This window comes from Arvicanthis niloticus, chromosome 25 (assembly GCF_011762505.2).
Source record: "Arvicanthis niloticus isolate mArvNil1 chromosome 25, mArvNil1.pat.X, whole genome shotgun sequence".
NCBI classification, from domain to species: domain Eukaryota; kingdom Metazoa; phylum Chordata; class Mammalia; order Rodentia; family Muridae; genus Arvicanthis; species Arvicanthis niloticus.
Genome location: NC_133433.1, coordinates 1,664,232 through 1,686,920, shown reverse-complemented (window position 1 = coordinate 1,686,920; position 22,689 = coordinate 1,664,232). Strand labels below are relative to the sequence as shown.

Sequence of the window (22,689 nt, the reverse complement as noted above, 5' to 3'; positions counted from 1 at the left end):
TCTCTCACATGCACATAACCTAAGTCAAGCAGTTAACAGTTCATACAAAAGGAAAGTCTAAGTCCCGTGTGAGAGTTTGCTTGTAATCCCAATTCCTCAGGCAAACAGATTAGAAGTTCCAGCCCTGCTTATATCATTAGACAAGATGAAGGACAGCCTGGGAAACTCAGAATTATCTCAAAATAAAAAAGAGTTATGTATTCTAGAGCTAGAGATATAGTCTACTGGCACAGGGCTTGTTTGCCTATCATGCCCAGAGCCGTTTGATCCGCAGCCCCACTTAAGCCAGGGGTGGTGGTGTATGCCAGTAACCCCAGCACTGGAGTGGAGGCAACAAAACCTCAAGTTCTAGGTTATCTCAACTCCATAGCTGAGCTAGCTCAAAAGCACATCATAACTAAGTTTTCATGTTTGTAACAACCAGCTTCACTTGTGTTCACATTCATTTCTAAGATGGAATTTTTTTCTCTTAAGAGGTAGGTTAAATTATTAAACACATCTAAATTTTGTAGCAAGACTGCTACTTTAACATAGTCAAAGACACAAAAACAACAAATGTACCAAGTCCAATCACGCACAGTAATCTGCTTACACATTCATTCAGACAACAGGCACACACAAAAGGCCAAGACTACCTTAAAAGGGGGGGAGGCCAAATTGTTATTATTGATTTAAAATTTGATTACAACCAATTTTGTTGGTATTTAAAATTAGAGGTGTTTTAAATCTCAATAACGGCAATAAACCAATATCCAGATATGAAGTTTGGTAAAAACAGGAAGGTTTCTAGTAATTACAGATTAAAAGTAAAGTCAATTTAGAGAAACACAAACTCCATGTTTACAGTGATTGTTCCAGATTTAACCTTCAGTAGTACGTAAGTAAACTGTTCACATTTAGATCTTCTTCACTTTTGAGATTTGACAGCTGTTCTTTAAAAAATTTCAGTACCTGTGCAAATAAACAGTCTTCCAAGTGCCTTAGCACCCACTTAAAATATCTCCACTGTGTATATACAAAACACCCACCACATCTGCAGGGCAAAATACATACTTTCATAACAAAACTATAATGTACCTCTCAAGTATGAACACTATACACATAATACATGGTATACACTATTTACAAAATATAAAATATAATACAAGCTGCTTGTGTGACTTAAGCTCATTGTGTTGAATGATGCAACATGGCGAGTTCCCACTGCTGTGTCCATTTCCTTTAGAGTCCAAAGATCTATGTGTAATACATACTGCAGACTGAACCTAGGTCTGCACTTTGAGGAGCGTTTTCAAGTGCACTGCCATCAGCTCGCGGCTCTGGCTGGGGTCCTCAGCAGCACTTCCCATCCAGTGACTTGGAGGCTTTGGGAGGACACTGGGGGAAGGGGGGTCGCTGAACTTTGCTCCGGCGTAATTCTCCTTTTGGCTCACTTCTGTTAGAAATGCTGACTTCTTCAAATGGTTATTTTTAATGTTCTCAGTATTTTTAAAAGGCTTTTTTTCCTGCTTCTGCATTCTATCAGAGGAAGCAGAATCTTGCCAAAAGTCATTTTCATTCCTTTTTGCAGAGGTGATCTTGGTTAGTGGCAAATTATATTTGCTTTTCTGTCTGTTTATCTTTGGTTGTTCACACAAGTGTATACCATGCACAAGCTGGCTGTGGGGAAGGGCGATTTTCTCTGATTTTCCCATCTTTGATTTTAAAACCTACAAAGGAACACAGAAGTAAATAGTTTTCAGAATAAAAGTTATCTTTATATATATTCTACAACTTGCTTTTTAAATTTCTCTAGAATTCCATCCAGTTTTAACTAAATACTTCTGTGAGAGCTGTACTTGCTACTGGATGTCTAGATGTACATGCCTCTCATGTTGCTACTGAATCAACGCTGTTAATTAGAGCATATATCAAACTTATATACAGAAAAATGTCACTTAAAAATTCAAGGTAACCAAGTCCATCTTTTCTAACTGTAAACAGTAAGGAGCAAGTGTCCTCTATGGGACAGAAAAAAAATGGTCCCATCTGCCTTTCAGATTCAACAACTTCATGCACAACCTTCTAAGCCCAGCCAAAGGGCCTGTAAGGCAGAAGCGGAAATGTAAATTCCAGGCCAGCCTGTGCTTTTTGGGCAATCTTGTAAACTCAGTGCCACTCCTAACTGACTAAAAACGTTTGCACTCTAGTAACTTTCTTAGCCACAAGTATAATCTACAGAAATCTGCATCAAATGAAAATTCTACCCTTTAGATCACGGCCCCTCTGATGCATGTATGATATAGTAAGGACACAAAAACTGACAGCGAAGTACAAGGTCACACATCCGCGCCGTAAGGGTAACACTGTCTTTCCCGTTCAATACTGCCCTTGAAAAATAGAATCTTCTCGGATGAACAGTGAGTTCTTTTATGTCTCTCCACTGGCACACCTTGAACGAGTACAATTTCTGTACAATGGCTGCTTTTCGTGTCATTATCAACAAAGAATCCTTCAAATTTTATGAAAAAGATCGAGGGTTTTTTGGTTTTGTTTGCTTGTTTCGCAAAGACAACTCTCAAATCTTTTGGCCCCGACAAAAATTTGATCCATATTATCCAAATCTGTTAACTGCCGAGTCCATTTTATAACTTCTAAAACTCATTCTGGGCACTGTTTAGAAGCCCCTAAGGAAGCAAGCTCGTGCCGGCCAGCACCGCTCACAGCGCGGGGACTGGCAAACATTCGTGTCGGGCATCAGAGACTCCCGCCAACTTCCAAAACCCCAGTCTGACTCAGCGGGTCAGGGCGTGCGTGGGTCCGGGCCGGGTGCCCCAGTGGGCACCGCGCCTGCGCCTTCGCCCCCACCCAGTGCCGCCTTCATGAGCGCCCCTGAGCACCGCACGTAGCGGGCTGACGTCAGCCCTCCGCAGGTCCGTGAGCCCCGAACGCCGAAACCCCCTGGATCGCCGCCAACCTTCTAAAAGCAGGCTGTTGCTGGGCCGCAGCCGCTGCTCCCATTGGCTGGCTCCGGAGCCAATGGGCGGCGCCAGCGCAGCTGCCCAGCCCCCCCCACTTCCGCCCCACGACTCCAGCGAGCGTCACGGAAACTTCCCTCCCGAGTAAACAGCCGCCCCGCCCCCACCGGCCCTACCTCCTTCGCGAGTGGGGGCTGTCTGTGTAGCAGGGCAGTGGCCGCTGGACCTCGCTCCTCCTGCGCTGCGATTGGCCCCGGCGCCGGGCCGCGGCCACCCTCGAGGCTCGGCCGGTGCTGCTGGAACTGGTGGAAGCGGCTGGGGAGCTGCCCCGCCGGGCTGGCCCGCACCTTCTTCTTCCGCCGCTTCTTGGGCGCCGCCCGCGGGGCAGCCGCCGGGGCCAAGCTGCAGCCGGACGGCGCAGGGGTGCGAGGCGCGGGCGCCAGGCACTGCCCGTCCCCCCCGAGGAAGTGCGGCAGGAAGAGGGTGGGTGGCAGCGCGCGCGGGTCCGGATGGCGCTGCAAGGGCGGCGGGGCCGGGCTCACCATCGGGAGGGCCCCGACGAACCCGAACGACGCTAGGCGGCTGCCCAGAGCGAGCTCTCGCTGTGGAACGGAAACGACAGTCATGGCGCGGGGCTCGGCAGACGACGGGGAGCAGGCGTCACGGGGCGGCGGCGAAGGCTGCTGCTGGAAGGTTCGGGACAAGGACCATGACTCGGGCGAGGCGGCGCAGCAACAAATAGCGCCGGCCACCGCCGCCAGTGTTGTTACCCGAGACCCCGCCCCCTGCCCGCCCACCTCCCTGTGGCGGTCCAATCCGAGTGCGCCTGTCAGGCCACGCCCTAGATCCCGCCTCCGCGCCCGGAGGCAAGACACAAACAAGCAGACTGCTGCAACCCTTCACAAAGAGCACACGTTGCGCAGGCGCGTCCAACGGGCTCTTCCAGAGTGTCCCGTGAACAATGAAGTTCGACTTCGGCCTCACCTCCCTTACAGCAACCCTTTGGAGTAGCCTGGAGGTGGGGCGGGGTAGGAGGAGGAGAGAGATGGTGGAGGAACTAGGAACCTGCTGACCTCAAGAGAGGACTGCTTTGTAGCTCTTCGATTTCAGCTCAACATAAAAATATTATTTAAGAGGTTTCTGAGAACACTAGGCTTTATTTCACACTACTGGTGAAGGTCTGCCTCCATTTAACCTACAGTGAAATGTGGCTATATGGTTTCTCATTAGGTTTTCTGACGTTGCCAATTAACCCTAGTGGTGAAAATTTTAAAAAGGGTTTACTGATGGATTCTTCAGTTTACCAAAAGTACACTATAATCCCAAAAAATGGGGCTTAAAATGGCCTGTGTCCCAAATGGAGAAAACCAGCCCTGCTACAGTTTGCTAGCTAACTGGGTTAACAGAACTCTTTCTTCACAGTTTAATACAGAAAAGAACTGGAGCCACCAGTTACCAAACAAGTTAGGACCTCAGAACTAATTTTGTAATTCATCTTGTTTGAAACATACTTCTTGCCGGGTGGTGGCGCACGCCTATAATCCCAGCACTTGGGAGGCAGAGGCAGGTGGATTTCTGAGTTCGAGGCCAGCCTGGTCTACAGAGTGAGTTCCAGGACAGCCAGGGCTACACAGAGAAACCCTGTCTCGAAAAACAAAAAAACATGAGAGAGAGAGAGAGAGAGAGAGAGAGAGAGAGAGAGAGAGAGAGAGAGAGACTGAGACTTCTTTAGGGTTTTATTTAATTTTTTTTTTTTCTTTCTTCGCGACGGTGTTTCTCTTTGTGTAGCTCAGGCTGTCCTCTCTGTACTCGATCTGTAGACCAGGCTGGCCTCGTACACAGAGATACAGCTGCCTCTGCCTCCCAAGGGCTGGGATTAAATGCCCATGCCACCACTGTCCAGTAATTTTTTTTCTCATCATTTTACAGTAATTAAGGCATACAGAGGCTAAAGAATTAGACACAAATTATTTAAAGATTAACAGAATAATCTGAACTCTAGTCTAGGTATGGCAAGATCAAGACCTGTAACACTAGCTCCTCGAGAGGCTGAGGTAGAGGATGGGTAATTTCTTAGTGTAGGGAGTTTAATGAGACTCTGCCTCAAAATAATAAAAAGAGCCGGGCGGTGGTGGCGCACGCCATTAATCCCAGCACTTGGGAGGCAGAGGCAGACAGATTTCTGAGTTTGAGGCCAGCCTGGTCTACAGAGTGAGTTCCAGGACAGCCAGGGCTACACAGAGAAACCCTGTCTCGAAAAAACAAACAAACAAAATAATAAAAAGAGAGGGGCATCTAGATGGATCAGCGAGTAATTAAAGTGCTTGCTACATAAACCTGGCAACCTGAGTCCCATCCCTGTAAGCCACCTAAAAATGAAAGGGAACCAAAACCACAACGTTGCCCTCTGACTTCCAAGCACATTCTGTGGCACGCCTACTCCATATCTCTCTGTCTCTGTCTCTCTCTCTGTCTGTCTCTGTCTCTCTCTCTCTCTCACACACACACACACACACACACACACACAGAGGATGGGAATAAGGAGGTTTAGAATTAGGGGCGGGGGCGGGGAGGGAATAGTTCCATTGTCTTTGGCCAGCAGTAGGAATGTTTTTGTTCTCAGGCTAGATAGAAGTGAGCTCTGACTTAGTTCTTCTTAAATAGCCACTCCCAGTCCATATATTAATTCTTGATGGTGAACAGAGTCTCTAGCTTTCAGGAAAGTAGGGAATATCCATTCCTGATTTCAGCCATTGTAAATAATGTTAGGGTTACCTCTTCTGAAGTGGGAGTGTTGTAGTTCCCTTGATCTAGGCTCTTTTGAGGCACATCAAGAGAAAGCTATCCCCTAGTCAAGAGAATGGAATCTACCTCTTGCCAAGGGTAGAAAAATGACCTTCTGGTAACTTCCTTTTCATCTCTTTTACTTTCAGACACTGTCCATGGGTATGCTTTCCTGGACACTCTGGGATTGTTCACTCTCCTCTGAAGCTGTCTAACCCCTTTCTGCTCTGCAGCTGCTGAGATTTACACCGGGCCTGCTTTACAGTCTTTGGAAAATAACAAAACTCTAATAAACTCATTCTTGAGCTTTTGTTTGAGTCTGTTCTAAATTATCTTATTATTGAGACTAAGAACCCTGAGCAGGAACTTCAATTTCCCTGGTAGTGTGTGACACCCCAAAAGGGACTCCTCAAAAATTCTAGTAACAATTTTTAAAAAATGTTATGCAGTCTTGCTATATAGTTCTCCCTAGCCTGGAGTTCATTATGTAAACTAGACTGGCCTCAAACTCACAGAGATGCACCCGCCTTTGCCTCCCCAATGCTGGGATTAAAAGTGTGAGCCATCATGCTGGAAAGTCTCTGGCCTCAGTGCTGAGATATGCACTTCCTCCCATAAATGCACAGATTTGGTCCAGCGTGGTGGCACACGACTTTAATCCCAGTACTCAGGAGACAAAGGCCGGTGCATCTCTGTGAGTTTGAGGCCAGCCTGATGAACATTGAGTTCCGGGACATCTAGAGCTACATAATGTCAAAAAAAAAAAAAAAAAAAAAAAAAAAAAAAAAAAAATCAAAACAACGACAACAAAAAGAAAATGCAAAACGCCACAAAACACAGCTTTGATGATTATCACCTATATTATCTGCCATATTATGTTACTGGCTTTTGTTTTCTTTTTAGTTCTTTGAAGGTCTAGCTAGCTTGGAACTCAGTATATAGCCAAGTATGACCTTGAAGTCTTGATCTTACTGCCTTCACCTCCCAAATGCTGGCATTAGGGGTCTGAGCCATCATTCCTGGCTGACAGGTGATTGACAGTTTTAGAAAGCCACAGCCTTATTCCTCTCAGCCTTACAGGCCTAGTTTAGTTCTTAAACTACATAGTAGCAGACAGTGCCTAAAACATTTTATGGCTGGTAGCAAAGTCGATCATGCTGACTATACAGAGTGATAACTTTATATAAGTATTTACATTTCATCATGATTAATTTGCTGGGGTGTATAATTTCTGTAGACTTTACTGATTTCTGCGTTTGGGGTAGTTCACAATAGGTAATCATGTCCATTGGATGAATGGAAACCACAGATTTGAAACTGGAAAAGATCTCACAAAGCCTTTAATTCACACCTTTGATAGCCAGGTGTGGCGGCACGTGGCTCCGGTTCTAGTCCTTTGGAGGCAAAGACAGGAGATGTGCTGAAAGTTTGAGACCAAGCCGATCTGCACGTGGAGTTCCAAGTCAGACAGAATGACACCATTTCCAACAAGCAGAAATAAAAATTAGTAAGCAAGTCCTCCCACCTGTGAGTTGAATTTGATTCAGCAACCTGTGAGTAGCCTAGCCACAGCCTGTGAAGAAGAACAGTCGGAACTATAGGCTAGATCCCTCACAGGTGTGCAGTTTTGGATTTTAGTTCCTTCCAAATCTAGTTTTGTTGACAACTAAGAATAGCCAAGGAAGAAGCTTTTGCTCTTTGCCTGCTAGCCCTTACCTTGCCAGCAAGTTCATTCTTTCACTGGCATTGGAGCAGACTTAGGATTCCAGTGTATACTGAAGATCAACTGAGACATCCAACCTTGTGGACCAACAACTACTGGGTACTTGAATTTTTCTGTCAAGAGTTTATTATAGTCAGCTTCAACTAGACAGCAAATCCACAGCCAGCTTGTACTATAGGAGACCCTGATTCAAACATAGAAAACTATGGCTGCAGATTTAAATCAGCGGCATTCAACCTATGGATAGCAACCCCTTTGGCAGGGGTCTGTGGTGTGTGTGTGTAATGACCCTTTTGTAAGGGTCACCAAAGATCATTGGAAAACACAGATATTTACATTCAATTCATAACTAGCAAAATTACAGTTATGAAGCAGCAACAAAAATAATTTTATGGCTGGGGTCATCACAACATGAGGAACTGTATTAAAGGACTGAAGCATTAGGGAGGTTGAGAACCATTGATTTAAGTAGTAAAGTAATTGCCTGGACTCAGTTTCTACTGTCACAGAAAACATTTAAAACAAAGCAAGGGAAATAAACTAAGGGAAATGGGTTAAAACACACCCTGCCAGTCTTGTTTATTTTCCTGATCTTAGAATATTCAGTTCAATCTTTTCTCCTGATTAGCTAAAACCTGAAAGAAAAGTAACTCAGAAAACAAAACCAGGGCCAGCAAGATGGCTTGGTGGTTGAAGGTGCTTGCTGCCTGATGCTGCAACCCTAAACAACTCGAATTCAATCCCTGGCATAGCATGTAAAGGTAGAAGGAGACAACCCATGCCACAAAGTTGTTCTCTGATCTACACAGTTCAGCATGGCATGAAGACCCCTCCTCCGCCAATAGCAATAAATAAAAATAAACTAATTAATAAATTTTCTGTTATATCATTAAAAAAAAAAAAAAACCACAAGAGCTGGGTATTGTGGCACATGCCTGTAATCCTAGCCACTTGGGAGATAAGAGGAGAATCATGAGTTCTAAGTAATCTCTGGCTCCATGATGCCTTCAATACCAGCCTGGGTTATATGAGACCCTGTGTCAAACAACATAAATCCAACTGAACACAGAGAGACCAACAAAGTGGCTTATAGAGTTAAAGACCAAATGAAACCTCTTTCAAGAGACTCAGAAGGAGCTGCTCATGTTGGAGTTTGCCAAGTCATGTCTCGGTATTGGTTATGACTCATTGCTAAAAATGCAGTATCTAAGATGATGTAATTATCATTTTGAGGTTCTGGAGAGAGCAACTAGAGTTTAGCTTAACTAGTAAGTTAGCATGTTACAGTTACTCTTAACATGTCCAGGTGTACAACGTGATTAATTTAAATATTGATGTTAATATTTTCTTCTTTGATATGAGATCTCACTATTATCAGTTCTATGTCTATTACCTACCTATGGTTTTTAAAACAGAGTCTAGCTCAGGCTGGCCTGGATGCTTACTCCTCCAGCCTCAGCCCTCCAAGTGCTGGCGTTATGGGCACACCACCATGCCTGGCTACATTTCCTTTACTGCTCCTGTCCTTTACTTATAATGTTCTCTGAATCACAATGTCCTGGTTCTCTAAGCCTAGTCAAGTTATTCATCCCTTTGTGACTCCCACTAGATTAATAATTCATGCTTTCTACACAAAGTCTACAATCAGAGTCTCTCTCTCTCTCTCTCTCTCTCTCTCTCTCTCTCTCTCTCATTTTTTTTTTAAAAGACAGGTCTTTTTATGAAGCCCCAGCTCCCAGCTGGCCTAGAATTCACTATATGGTTCAAGCTGGCCTCAAACTCATGATCCTCCTGCCTCAGCCTCCTAATTGCTGGCTGGCATCATTGGTATGTTCTATCATGCCCAGCTGGGTCATTGAGGGCTGAATAGTAACAAAAGGAATTTGAAAGGCATGGAAACAAAACCACAAAAACAAAAATAAATATACATACAATGTTGCACCTCGCTACTAAGGTTGTAGTCTACCATGTCTGGACAGCTTTCCTGAGTTCAGTGCAAAATGGAAGACTCCCTTTTCTTAGTGGGGCTTCCTCTTCTCAGCCTGATCTGGCGCTTTCAACCCCCCAATCCTCTAATTGAGGAAGGTCACATAGTCTTTGGCCAGATCACAGGTTCAAATTCCTACTCGAAGGTTCATATACATAAGCCCTTGATTCACCCTGAATAAAGTGTATGAGCACAAGCTGTTTCGTTGAATATTGTCCAAGAGAACTGTTTTCTTAAAAAGTTGTGACACTGAAGAGCTGTCACATTGAAATCTTTAGAGGAGACTATTCATGAGAAAGCCTCAGAAGCTTCAGAGGACAAAAGCTGTACTATTTACTGAGATGCTACCCTGAGGCTGAGGACTGGCTCCTTCCAGGATACTGAGAGCAAGTAGGTCGACCTTTCTTGCCTGTTTTCTTTGCTCAGTGCTAACACTGGCACTGAGGTGGACTTGTTGAGTTTAACTTGTGTGGGGGTGGGGTGGGGAGGGGCTGATAGCCAGGACCTCACACAAGTCCAGTACCATTGAGCAGCACTGCCCCATACCTACACATCTTTAATCTGTCTGCTCTGCTTACTGATAATCTATGTGATGTGATTTTGTTACTGGAATCTCTCTCACGTCCTCTCTCCCAGTCCCTTGTAATCTCTGGAAAGAACTCAAACACAGAATGTGGTGGGAGAGACTGGCAAAGGCCATTGAAAAGTACACACAGTACACTTTCAAAGATAACAGGGGACAATGGCCAAAGAGACCACACTGCCCCAACCAACACACCAGAGTCTGTACTAGTTGCTCTTTTCATGAGAACAAAAACCTTCCTTTCAGGTCATAGTCCCTCCAAGCGATTGATAGGTCTGTTTGGTTTTTACAAAGAGGTGCTCAGTGAAGCCCCTCATAGACTCATGATGAATTTTACCAGAAGGCCTCTGGCTATGCAACAATCTTAGGAGGTTCAGAGCTTCATGGAGCCTTGTTCAAATGGATATGTATTTAATCTATTTAATAATTTTTCAGGTAGCTCAGGACATTGTGTCAGTCTGAAAGCCGCTTTTCCGTCCATAGTCAGAAGATGACTCGGGCCTGATTTTCTGATCATTCATTAATAACCTTTTATTTCATAGACTGCTGAACATGGAGAGGTCCTACCCCAACATCCTCCGAGCCTGCTCACATCTGACTAGCTTCCTAGTGATTTTTTTCCCACCTCATCCCTTTGTTAGGATACCAAATCTTCTTCCTTCACCAAAGACCAGTCCTCTCTCACCCTGTCAGGAATTTACCTCTTATCCAGGGTAGTATTCCCTACTCTAAGCTTGTCTGATCTTTTCACTCTAGGACAGTCAGGGGCCTGAGCTGCTCTTACAGAGGACCTGAGTTTGGTTCCTAGCGTCTATTTGGAGCAGCTCATAACTGCCTCTAACTCCAGTTCCAGGGTATCTAACACCCTTTTCTGGTCTCAGCAGGTACCTGCTTATACCCACACACAGATTCACACATAATTAAAAATAAAATAAATCCTTAAAGCAACAATAAATCCCCCCCCCCCAACAAAATAACACCAGCAACAAAATGCTGACTGAGTCCTGTAACCACACCTGGGTGTGTACACTCCTTTCTTTAAGCTCATTTAAACACTTTAAATACGGAAGTGGGTAGGTGGGTAGTTGTACAGGCTGGTTTTGTGTGTCAACTTGACACAAGCTGGAGTTATCACAGAGAAAGGAGCCTCCCTTGAGGAAATGCCTCCATGAGATCCAGCTGTAAGGCATTTTCTCAATTAGTGATCAAGGGGGGAGAGGGCCCAGCCCATTGTGGTGGTGCTGTCCCTGGCTGATATTCTACACGAAAGTAAGCTGAGTAAGCCAGAAGAAGCAATCCAGTAAGCAGCAATCCTCCATGGCCTCTGCATCAGCTTCTGCCTCCAAGTTCCTGCCCTGTGTGAGTTCCAGTCCTGACTTCCTTTGGTGAGGAACAGCAATGTGGAAGTGTAAGCTGAATAAACCCTTTCCTCCCCAACTTGCTTCTTGGTCATGATGTTTTGTGCAGGAATACAAACCTTGACTAAGACAGTGGGGGAGCATCCTCTCAGAGGCAAAGGGGAGGCCTGATGGGGTGGGAGTTTTTCGGAGGGGAGACCAGGAAGGGGGACAACATTTGAAATGTAATAAAATAAATAATTAATAGAAAATGTTAAACATTTATTTATGTATTCATTTATTTAGTGTGTGTATATGTGTGTGTATGGGAGGATTGAGCTCAGCTATGAGGCTTAGCATCAGGTTATCCTTGCCGGCTAATCCATTTTGGTTTTTGTTTGTGTGTTTTTCACTTTTTATTTCCTCCTCCTCTTCTTCCCCCTCCTTTTTCCACTCCCTCAGATTGTCCAGGCTGGCTTCAAGATCCCTTTGTAGCAGATGATAATGTTGGATCCCTGGCCTTCTTTCTGAGTGGTGGGGTTATTGGCATATGCTACAATGGTTAGCTACATTTTTTATTAAGTATCAACTCTGCTTAAAAAGAAAAACAGAAAGAAGAGAAAAGAGAGAGATGGAGGGAAGGAGGAAGGGAAGGAGGGAGAGGGAGAGGGAGAGGGAGAGGGAGAGGGAGAGGGAGAGGGAGAGGGAGAGGGAGAGGGAGAGGGAGAGGGAGAGGGAGAGGGAGGGAGAGAGGGAGAGAGGGAGAGAGGGAGAGAGGGAGAGAGGGAGAGAGGGAGAGAGGGAGAGAGGGAGAGAGGGAGAGAGGGAGAGAGGGAGAGAGGGAGAGAGGGAGAGAGGGAGAGAGGGAGAGGGAGGGAGAGAGGGAGAGAGGGAGAGAGGGAGAGAGGGAGAGGGAGGGAGAGAGGGAGAGAGGGAGAGAGGGAGGGAGGGAGAGAGGGAGAGAGGGAGAGAGGGAGAGAGGGAGACTACACCCCACCCAAACTGGAATCTTGAAATTATATATTTGAAATTTAAAGTCAACGTGAAGCTAAAGTGGCAGTGAGTAGAGATTTTTAGTTGTCAAGAAGCCTCCGAGAGCACACTGAGGAAAGAAAATCCGCTGGGAAAGAACTGGGTCACTCTTTACACGTTTCCCCATGTGAGTTAAACAAACCAGAAGCTAGGCTACTGCACTGCAGGGGATGACGGCAGCTTGCCCAAGGCCAGAAATTTCCTGAATTGCAACACTTCTTGGCCAGCACCTGCCCTTTCGCTTCTTGGCAAAGTCCAGTGAGTTGTTACATCTCCTTCCCCTCTGCCAGCTGGCGGGATGTGCTTTACTGCTGGGGTGTGGCCGCTTTTAATTCCGAAGTGGGAGTAGGCAGACAGCTGGAAGGCCTTGTTTGTGAAGGTTGCTGGCCGAAAAAGGCGGCGCTGAGCTGAATGAGCCTGTGACTCATCCTACTAGACAGTAACACTTTGTCACACGGTGAATCTGAGGTGTGGCTGAGATTGAGCAGTGATCTACATGCTGTGTTGGCAGGGTTTGCGTGGTCCCCTGAAAGTCCGAGAGTGGACTGAGGTGAGCCTGGCTGAGTCACAATCCCTACGCAGAAGTTACTTTGTAATCATTATTCAAGACGGTGAGCAGGCCATGAATATCCCAGGCTTACCCTGTGTTGCGAAACGTAAGAACTGATGTTGATTGGCAGGCTGAAGTGCTTTTAGAACACAGCGAACCCAAGACAAGGGAAGATGCTGCCAGCCATTCTCCAGCCTCTTCTATCCTGGTGCTCTCCTAACATGCCCTTTTCACGCATTGTCCACCATTTGTTTTTTCGTTTTTTTGTTTTTTTTAGACTCAAGTTTCTCTTTATAGTCCAGAATGGCCTCAAGTTGTGGTAATCCTCTCAACCCCTCAAATTATGTAGGACCAACCACCCTGCCTGGTTCCTATAGAGCTTCTGAACTTAGCTGTGTCTTCCTAGAGCCTCTGAGAATCCCTCCGGACTTCACACCCTGGCTCTTGCTATTGTCAAATGAAGTGGGACAATTTTTCTAGGGTGTCTCTGTGGCTTGTCCCTCTTCCCCGTTATCACATGCATGTTTTACTTTGGGCCTCTATATCATATTGGGTCTTTACAAGTCATCCCCTCTTGTAAACTTATTTGTCTGTGATTTACATTTTACTTTTTTGGGTTTTTTTTTTTTTTTTTGGTTTTGAAATAGGCTCTCAATATGTAGCCCTGGAGCCTGTGGACTCAACAGTTACCCTGGGATGGCCTACAACTCATGCTAATTCTTCTGCCTTTGCCTCTTACATGCTAGGATTAAAAGTTTTCCCATGGCAACCAGTTATATTTACTATTTTTTTCTATTTAGTTTTAATTTATGTTGGGGATTTGTTTTATTCTGAGATAGAATCTCATGTATCTCAGGTTGGTTTTGAACTCCTGAACTTCTGTCTCTATTTTCCAAGTAGTATCATTACAGTCATGCACCACCACATCCAAGTTGTCTTTTATTAACCCCATTCAAAATTATTACATTTATTTGTTTGCTTATGCATGTATGGGGAGCAGGGAGGGAGGAGGGAAGTGTACCAAGGAGCGTGTACGGAGACTGTAGGCAAACTTGGAGCAGTGTTGGGAGCCGACTTTAAGCAGAAAGCAGCTATCAGCTTTGCAGCCATCTTGAGCCATATACCCTGACATGAGACTTGTATTACAATAGCCTACAACAGCTGAGCACACTCTGATAACATCTTGCTTTAGATACCCAGGACTTTCCTTGGGTGTATGAGATTAAAGGTGTGTGAGATTAAAGGTATGTGACTTAAAGATGTGACTTAGAGATCAGATTTAGAGACAAGACCTAAGGGCATGACTTAAAGGCATGACCTAAAGGCATGGCTTAGAAGTGAGACATATAAAAGGCAGAGAACAATTTGGAGTAACAGAGATTCAGACACTAGGAGTAGGAGTAGACATTAGACACTCAGAAGAGCACAACAAGGAGTACAACTAGGAACTAGGAACTCAAGACTTGGGACTTGGACTAGGAAGAGAGACTGAAGAATAAACAGGATTGAAACACACTCTGTCTGGTCTCCATTCTTCGAGTCTGTCCTCACTCTCTCTCTTGCTGAACCCCGACCCACGGACCGGAGCGGCAGCTTGGGCCGGGATACAATGGCTGCCAAGCATGGAGTGGAGAGGGCCTCAACATTTTAGGCTGCCAAAAGTGGGCCAGCCTAGGCCCCAACATTTTTGGTGCCCAAACGTGGGCTAGTACGGTTCTCAACATTTTTTGGCACCCAACGTGGGGCAGCAAGAACAAGAGACCCAGTGAGGGGCGTTACTGGAAGACGGATCTGATGAAAAGTCAGAAGTGAAACAAAGGTGATCACCGTGGGAATCTGCTGCGTCAAGAAAGGTAAGTCATGTTAATGAAAATGTGGCAAGAAATTAGTCAGCCTGAATTCAACTCTCTGTTTTTGTTTTGTTGTTTGCTGCTCACATGTGTTAATTTTCTGCTTTTGTTCTTGAATGCTGTCTTTTTTGTTCAAAATAAAAAGAAGTGTAAGTTAGAATCCAAAATACAACCAAAGGTTGATGACAATTTGTCAGAGCCAGATTGTGCTGACCAAGAGGAAAAGGAAGTCAAATTTTATGACGCTGAAATGCCCTTTCCCTATGTGCCTCCACCTCCAAGTGCTCCCCCAATGGAGACAATGGTTGTATATCCTAAAAAGGAGTTACAGGACAAAATTTCTACCCTTAAACAACTGATAGAGTTAGAAAAAGAGTATCAGGACTTAAGTAATCAGTTACAGAAATTAAGGACAGGGAAGAGGTCTCAAGAGACCAACAACTGTGAAAATCCCCCGGATTTTCATGTTCCTCAACCCAGTGTCCAAAGGCAGTCCCTATCCTCTAGCTTTAGTTCAGCTATAGGTCAGCCAGAGGAGGGAAATGCTGAGGCTTTTCCTGTATCAGAGACCAGAGAAGCTCAAGGGTTTGCTTGGAGACATCACACAGGGTTTAATTTTCAAATTATTAAAGAATTAAAAAATGCAGTATCTCAATATGGTGCCACTGCTCCCTTTACTCTTGCAATTTTAGAATCTGTTGAGGAGGAGTGGCTGACTCCTAGTGATTGGAATACGTTAGTGAGAGCAGTTCTTAGTGGTGGAGACTATCTTATTTGGAAATCAGAGTATCATGAGAATTGTAAAGAGACAGCTAGGAGAAAGATTCAGGCAGGCAATGGTTGGTCCTTTGATGCCTTAGTAGGAGAAGGGCAATTTGCTTCTAGTGATAACCAGATGCAATATGACCCAGGTTTATATGCTCAAATTCAAAATGCAGCCATGAAGGCTTGGCGTAAACTTCCAGTAAAGGGAGACCCTGGTGCATCTTTAACAACAGTCAGGCAAGTGCCTGATGAAAGATTTTCTGACTTTGTTCATCGATTAATGACAACAGCAGGGAGGATTTTTGGTAATGCAGAGGCAGGTATAGATTATGTGAAACAACTTGCATATGAAAATGCTAATCCTGACTGCCAAGCGGCCATTAGACCTTATAGGAAAAAGACAGACCTTACAGGGTATATCATACTCTGTTCTGACATAGGCCCTCTTACCAACAGGGCTTAGCTATGGCAGCTGCCATGCAAGGGCAATCAGTAAGAGATTTTTTGGCAAGTAAAGACAGAAAGGCATGTTTTAAATGTGGTAAGCCTGGACACTTTGCAAGAGATTGCAAAGTAGAAAATGAGTTAAGCCAGAGACAGCCCAGAAAACAGCCTGGGCTCTGCCCACGTTGCAAACGTGGAAGGCATTGGGCTAGTGATTGTGGGTCTAAACAAGACACACAAGGTAACACCCTTTCCCATAATCAGGGAAACGGGAACAGGGGCCAGCTCCAGGCCCTGAACCGATGCAAGCCAAAACAGGCTTATGAGGCAGTCAGTGTCCTACCAGCAAACACCAATCTCTTTCTGAACTTAGTAGAGCAACACCAGGAAGCACAGGACTGGACCTCAGTTCTGCCACCCACACAGTATTAACCCCAGAAATGGGACCTCAGGCTTTACCCACTGGAGTGTTTGGACCGCTCTATCCAAATGTGTTTGGCCTGATAGTGGGAAGAAGCAGTGCTACTATTCAGGGACTACAAATTTTCCTGGAGTTATAGATAATGATTATCAGGGTGAGATTAAGGTAATGGCACAGGCAATTCAGAACATAGTCACCATTCCTACAGGAAAGAGGATAGCTCAACTATTGTTACTTCCATTGTACCCTACTAATCACAAATATAAGAATCCTAAAAGAGGGGATCAAGGTTTTTGTTTCTCTGATGCATACTGGGTACAGCCTATAGTTAAACAAAAACCTATGATGACAATCTGGCTAGATGGAAAGGCATTCCAAGGCTTGGTTGACACAGGAGCTGATGTGACTAGCCTAAAACAAAGTGATTGGCCTGCCACCTGGCCTCTGACCCCAACCTTAACCAATTTAAGGGTTATTGGCCAAAGTCAAAACCCACTACAAAGCTCTAAGGTACTGACGTGGAAAGATAAAGAAGGCAATACAGGGAATATACAACCCTATGTCATCCTGGGCCTTCCCATTAATCTCTGGGGCAGAGATCTGTTATCCCAGTTGGGATTGATTATGTGCAGCCCTAATGAAGTAATCACGGCTCAAATGATAAACCCTGGATTTTCCCCAGGGAAAGAATTAGGAAAAAGTAAAGAAGGGATTATTCATCCTATTGAGGTTTATGGTAATACTGGAAGACAAGGCTTGGGGTATTTTTGATGGGGGCTACTGATTCAGCTGCACCCCTAGGGCATTGTGTGGATCCCATCACCTGGAAAGGGGACTCGTCCATCTGGGTGGATCAGTGGTCCCTAACCACCGAAAAACTACAAGCTGCCCAGTTGCTAGTGCAGGAGCAATTACAGGCAGGACATTTAGAAGAGAGTAACTCTCCCTGGAACACTCCAATATTTGTCATTAGGAAAAAGTCAGGAAAGTGGAGATTGTTGCAAGACTTGAGGGCTCTTAACGCAACCATGATTAAAATGGGAGCCTTACAACCTGGGCTGCCCATGCCGGTGGCCATACCTTTAGGTTATTATAAAATAGTTATAGATTTAAAAGACTGTTTCTTTTACTATCCCCTTGCATCCTAATGATAGAAAACGTTTTGCTTTCAGTGTTCCCTCTATAAACTTTAGAGAACCTATGAAAAGATATCAATGGAAGGTCTTGCCTCAGGGTATGGCTAACAATCCTACCTTGTGCCAAAAGTTTGTGGCTTCTGCCATAGAGGGTGTTAGAACTATGTGGAAGCAAATCTACATGATTCATTTCATGGATGATATTTTGATAGCTGGAAAAGATGGAAAACAAGTACTCCAGTGCTTTGGTGATCTTAAACAGCTTTACACACTGTAGGGTTACAAATAGCACCAGAAAAGGTACAATTACAAGATCCATATACTTATTTAGGATTTCAGATTAATGGTCCACGTATTATTAATAATAAAGTCACACTGAGGACTGATTCCCTTAAGACACTTAATGATTTTCAATAACTATTGGGAGATATTAATTGGCTATGACCATATTTGAAACTTACAACAGGAGAACTGAAGCCTCTGTTTGATATTCTCAAAGGAGATCCTGACCCTAAGTCTGACAGGGCTCTAACAGAGGAGGGTAGAACAGCCTTACAGAAGGTAGAGAATGCTATTTCATCTCAATTTGTAACTCATATTAATTATTCTAAGCCTTTATATTTTCTTATTTTTAACACTAAATTGACTCCTACTACAGTTTTGGGCAAACTGCACCCATATTATGGGTTCATCTTCCCTCATCTCCTAAGAAGGTTCTTAATCCATACTATGCAGCTGTAGCAGATATGATTATGTTAGGCAGAGATAACAGTCAAAAATATTTTGGAAAAGATGCTGATATCATAGTACAGCCCTATACAAGGCATCAGGTTGATTGACTTATGCAGAATTCTGAAGTCTGGCCTATTGAATGTGCCTCATTTGCTGGTCAGATAGATAATTATTATCCACCAGATAAATTGGTTCAGTTTTGTAATCATCATGAATTTGTTTTTCCATCTTGTACTGCACATGAACCTATCAAGGAAGCATTGCTAGTTTTCACTGATGGTTCCTCATCAGGAACAGCCGCTTATGCCTTTAAAGATAAAGTAATCTCCTTTGCTACATCATCTGTATCAGCTCAATTGGTTGAATTACATGCTGTATTTCGGTGTTTCAAACATTTCTAAATCAAACTATTAATATTTATACAGATAACTCATATATAGCTCAGTCTATCCCTCTGCTAGAAACTGCTACACAAATAAAGCATTCCTCAGAAGCAGCTGATTTGTTTTTACAGTGCCAACAATTAATTTTGAGGAGAAAGTGTAAATTCTTTATAGGACACCTGAGAGCCCACACTGGGCTACTAGGTCCTCCCTCTGAAGGAAACACCAAGGCATACCTAGATACTCGTATAGCTGCAGTGACTTTATCAGATCAGAAATCTAATTTGGATCAGGCCATAAAGGCTCATGAGTTACATCACCTTAATTCTAAAACCTTAAGAGTTATGTTTAAAATTACCAGAGAACAAGCTAGACAAATTGTTAAACAATGTCAATCATGTGTTAAACTTTTACCAGTTCCTCATTTGGGTGTAAATCCAAAGGGACTGATACCAAACAGTATCTGGCAAATGGATGTTACTCATTATAATGAATTTGGCAAGCAAAAATATATACATGTATGTGTAGATACATACAGTGGTTTCATTTATGCAACATTACAAACTGGGGAAGCAAGCAAGCATGTGAGCGATCATGCTTGCTACAATCGCTGTATTGGATGTGCTGTTGGGAGCCGCATTAGCCCCACGTTTGGGCACCAAAAAATGTTGCGGCCTGAGCAAAATGTTGAGGCCTGGGCTGCCCTGCTTTTGGCAGCTACTGTATCCCTGTCCAAGCTGCCGCTCTGGTCCGAGGGTCGGGGTTCAGCATAAGAGAGAGTGAGGGCAGTCGAGAGGAATGAAGACCAGACAGAATGTGTTTCAATCCCTTCTTCAGTCTCTCTTCCTCTAAGTGTCTCAAAGTCCCAAGTCCTAAATTCCTAGTCCCTAGTTCCTAGTCCCTAGTGCCTCCAAGTTCCAAGTTACTTCTTCCAAGTTCTCTTCCAAGTGCCTGCTACCTAATGCCTAATTCCTACTCCAAGTTGTACTGTCTAACCTAATTCCTAGTTCCAAGTTGTACTCTCTGAAGTGTCTCCTTCTCTGTCTTCTCTCTGTGTCTAATTCTCTGTTCTGTTCTGTTTCTGCCTTTTATATGTCTCACTTCTAAGCCATGCCTCTAAGTCACACCTATAATCATGCCCTTAGGTCTTGTCTCTAAATCTGATCTCTACACTTCTAATTCACTCTCTTAAGTTATACACCTTTAATCTCACACACTTTTAATCTCACACACCCAAGGTATCTAAACCAAGATTATCAGAGTGTGCTCAGCTGTTACAGGCTATTGTAATCCAAGTCTCATGTCAGGGTATATGGCTCAAGATGGCTGCAAAGCTGATAGCTGCTTTCCCTCTGATAGAGGGAGTTATGTGTTGCCCTTGAAAAAGACTGTTGCTGTCATACTGACTGTTCAGGCATTGTTAAGTCTCTTGTCTCTTGGGTTTATATGGTTCAACAAACTGATGGCTTTTGTACAGACAGATGCTATTCAAATGAAACCCATACAGGTCCAATATTACTGGCTGGAAGCAGGGGACTCTGAAACCTCCATCATCAAGACTGACGAGGATTAACCCCTAACTTACGAGCTAAGCCAGATAGTCAATGATGGATAAGAGAGCATACCGAGACCCTTGCCCCTAAAAGAAGGGAGGCCTCACTATCCTAAGACAGGAGCTCAACCAATGGCTGTTGAGTATCCAGTACAGGAAAGGGAGGCTGGGGTCCTTTGTTCCAACCTAGGACAGGCACGGTTTCTGTAAGTTTTCCCAGCCTTCCCTTTTGAAAAAAATTTAAAAAGGGGGACCTGTTGGGAGCCGACTTTAAGCAGAAAGCAGCTATCAGCTTTGTAGCCATCTTGAGCCATATACCCTGACATGAGACTTGGATTACAATAGCCTACAACAGCTGAGCACACTCTGATAACATCTTGCTTTAGATACCCAGGACTTTCCTTGGGTGTATGAGATTAAAGGTGTGTGAGATTAAAGGTGTGTGACTTAAAGGTGTGACTTAGAGATCAGATTTAGAGACAAGACCTAAGGGCATGATTAAAGGCGCAACTTACAGGCATGGCTTAGAAGTGAGACATATAAAAGGCAGAGAACAATTTGGAGTAACAGAGATTCAGACACTAGGGGTAGGAGTAGACATTAGACACTCGGAAGAGAACAACAAGGAGAACACCTAGGAACTAGGAACTCAAGACTTGGGACTTGGACTAGGAAGAGAGACCGAAGAATAAACAGGATTGAAACACACTCTGTCTGGTCTCCATTCTTCAAGTCCGTCCTCACTCTCTCTCTTGCTGAACCCCGACCCACGGACCGGAGCGGCAGCTTGGGCCGGGATACAATGGCTGCCAAGCATGGAGTGGAGAGGGCCTCAACATTTTAGGCCACCAAAAGTGGGCCAGCCTAGGCCCCAACATTTCTGGTGCCCGAACGTGGGCTAGTGGGGTTCTCAACAGAGCAGTCAGTTCTCTTTCTCAAATATGAGTCCCAAGGATCAAGCTTGGGCTCCCAGCAATGGTTTTTACCCACTGTCAGTCTTTTAATGGCTAAGTGTGGTGGTGCTCATCTTTATTCTTAAGACCTGGGAAGCAGAGGCAAGTGGTTCTCTAGGAGTTCAAGGCCAGCCTGGTCTACACGGGAGTTTCCAGTTTGCCATTACACATTAAATAGTGTGCTGGCTAGTTTATGCAAACTTGACACAAACTAGAATTATCTGAAAGGAACCTCGGTTGAGAAAAGTCTCCATTATATTGGGCTGTAGGGCATTTTCTTGATTAGTGACCAATGGGGAAAGGCCCAGCCCCTTTTGGGAGGTGCCATTCGTGGGCTGATGGTCTGGGGTTCTATAAGAAAGCAAGCTGAGCAAGCCATGTTGAGTAAGTCAGTAAGCAGCACCCCTTCACGGCCTCTGCATCAGCTCCTGCCTCCAGGTTGCAGCCCTGTTTGAGTTTCTGTTCTGGCTTCCTTCAGTGATGAACTATGATGTGGAAGTGTAAACTGAATAAACCCTTTCCTCCCCAATTTGCTTTTGGTCATGCTGTTTTGTTGCAGCAATAGAAACCCTAACTAAGACACACAGTGAGACCCTGTCTGAAAACAACAACAAAAAGTTTTAACTATTCACTATTGACTGTCCAGCCTCTATCATCACTTCAGTTGCATCCATCACTGTGGTACACTTCTTGCCTTGATTTGCTCTGCCCTGCCCTGCCCTTCCCTGCCCTGCCCTGACTTCCCTTCCCTTCCCTTCCCTTGCCTTCCCTTCCCTTGCCTTGCCTTGCCTTGCCTTGCCTTCCCTTGCCTTCCCTTGCCTTCCCTTGCCTTCCCTTGCCTTCCCTTGCCTTGCCTTGCCTTGCCTTGCCTTGCCTTGCCTTGCCTTGCCTTGCCTTCCCTTGCCTTCCCTTGCCTTCCCTTGCCTTCCCTTGCCTTCCCTTGCCTTCCCTTGCCTTCCCTTGCCTTCCCTTGCCTTCCCTTGCCTTCCCTTGCCTTGCCTTGCCTTCCCTTGCCTTCCCTTGCCTTCCCTTGCCTTGCCTTGCCTTGCCTTGCCTTGCCTTGCCTTGCCTTGCCTTGCCTTGCCTTCCCTTGCCTTCCCTCGCCTTCCCTCGCCTCCCCTCGCCTCCCCTCGCCTCCCCTCGCCTCCCCTTGCCTTGCTTTTCCTTCCCTGCTCTGCCTTCTAACAACCTCTGTATAGGGCTGAACTTTCTTTTCTTTTTTTCTTTTCCTTTCTTTTCTTCCTTCCTTCCTTCCTTCCTTCCTTTCTTCCTCCTCCTCTTCCTCCTCCTCCTCTTCCTCCTCCACCTCCTCTTCTTCCTCTTCTTCCTCCTCCTCCTCCTCCTCCTCCTCCTCCTCCTTCTTCTTCTTCTTCTTCCTCTCTCTCTCTCTCTCTCTCTCTCTCTCTCTCTCTCTCTCTCTCGGATGTAAGTAAGCTCTCAGCCCCATACCTGCCTGCTGCCATCATGGTTATGTACTAACCTTCTGAAAGTGTACATAAA

The 22,689-nt window shown here is 44.9% G+C and overlaps 1 protein-coding gene across 1 annotated transcript; it reads right to left on the bottom strand.

Annotated features, from left to right (window-relative positions):
* Positions 1-636: 636 nt before the first annotated feature.
* Pnrc1 (proline rich nuclear receptor coactivator 1) lies at positions 637-3,750 on the bottom strand. Its single transcript, XM_076924006.1, has 2 exons — positions 3,134-3,750; positions 637-1,709 (listed from the first exon to the last, which is right to left on the bottom strand). The coding sequence occupies exons 1-2, from the start codon at positions 3,581-3,583 to the stop codon at positions 1,266-1,268; spliced, it is 894 nt and encodes a 297-aa protein (XP_076780121.1). The 5' UTR covers positions 3,584-3,750; the 3' UTR covers positions 637-1,265.
* Between the last annotated feature and the right edge of the window lie 18,939 nt (positions 3,751-22,689).

Coding starts and splice junctions, on each gene's coding strand:
- Pnrc1 (XM_076924006.1), bottom strand. CDS start 3,583: ATGACTGTCGTTTCCGTTCCACAGCGAGAGCTCGCTCTGGGCAGCCGC. Junction 1,710..3,133: donor AGCCCCCACTCGCGAAGGAG/GTAGGGCCGGTG, acceptor GTTCCTTTGTAG/GTTTTAAAATCAAAGATGGG.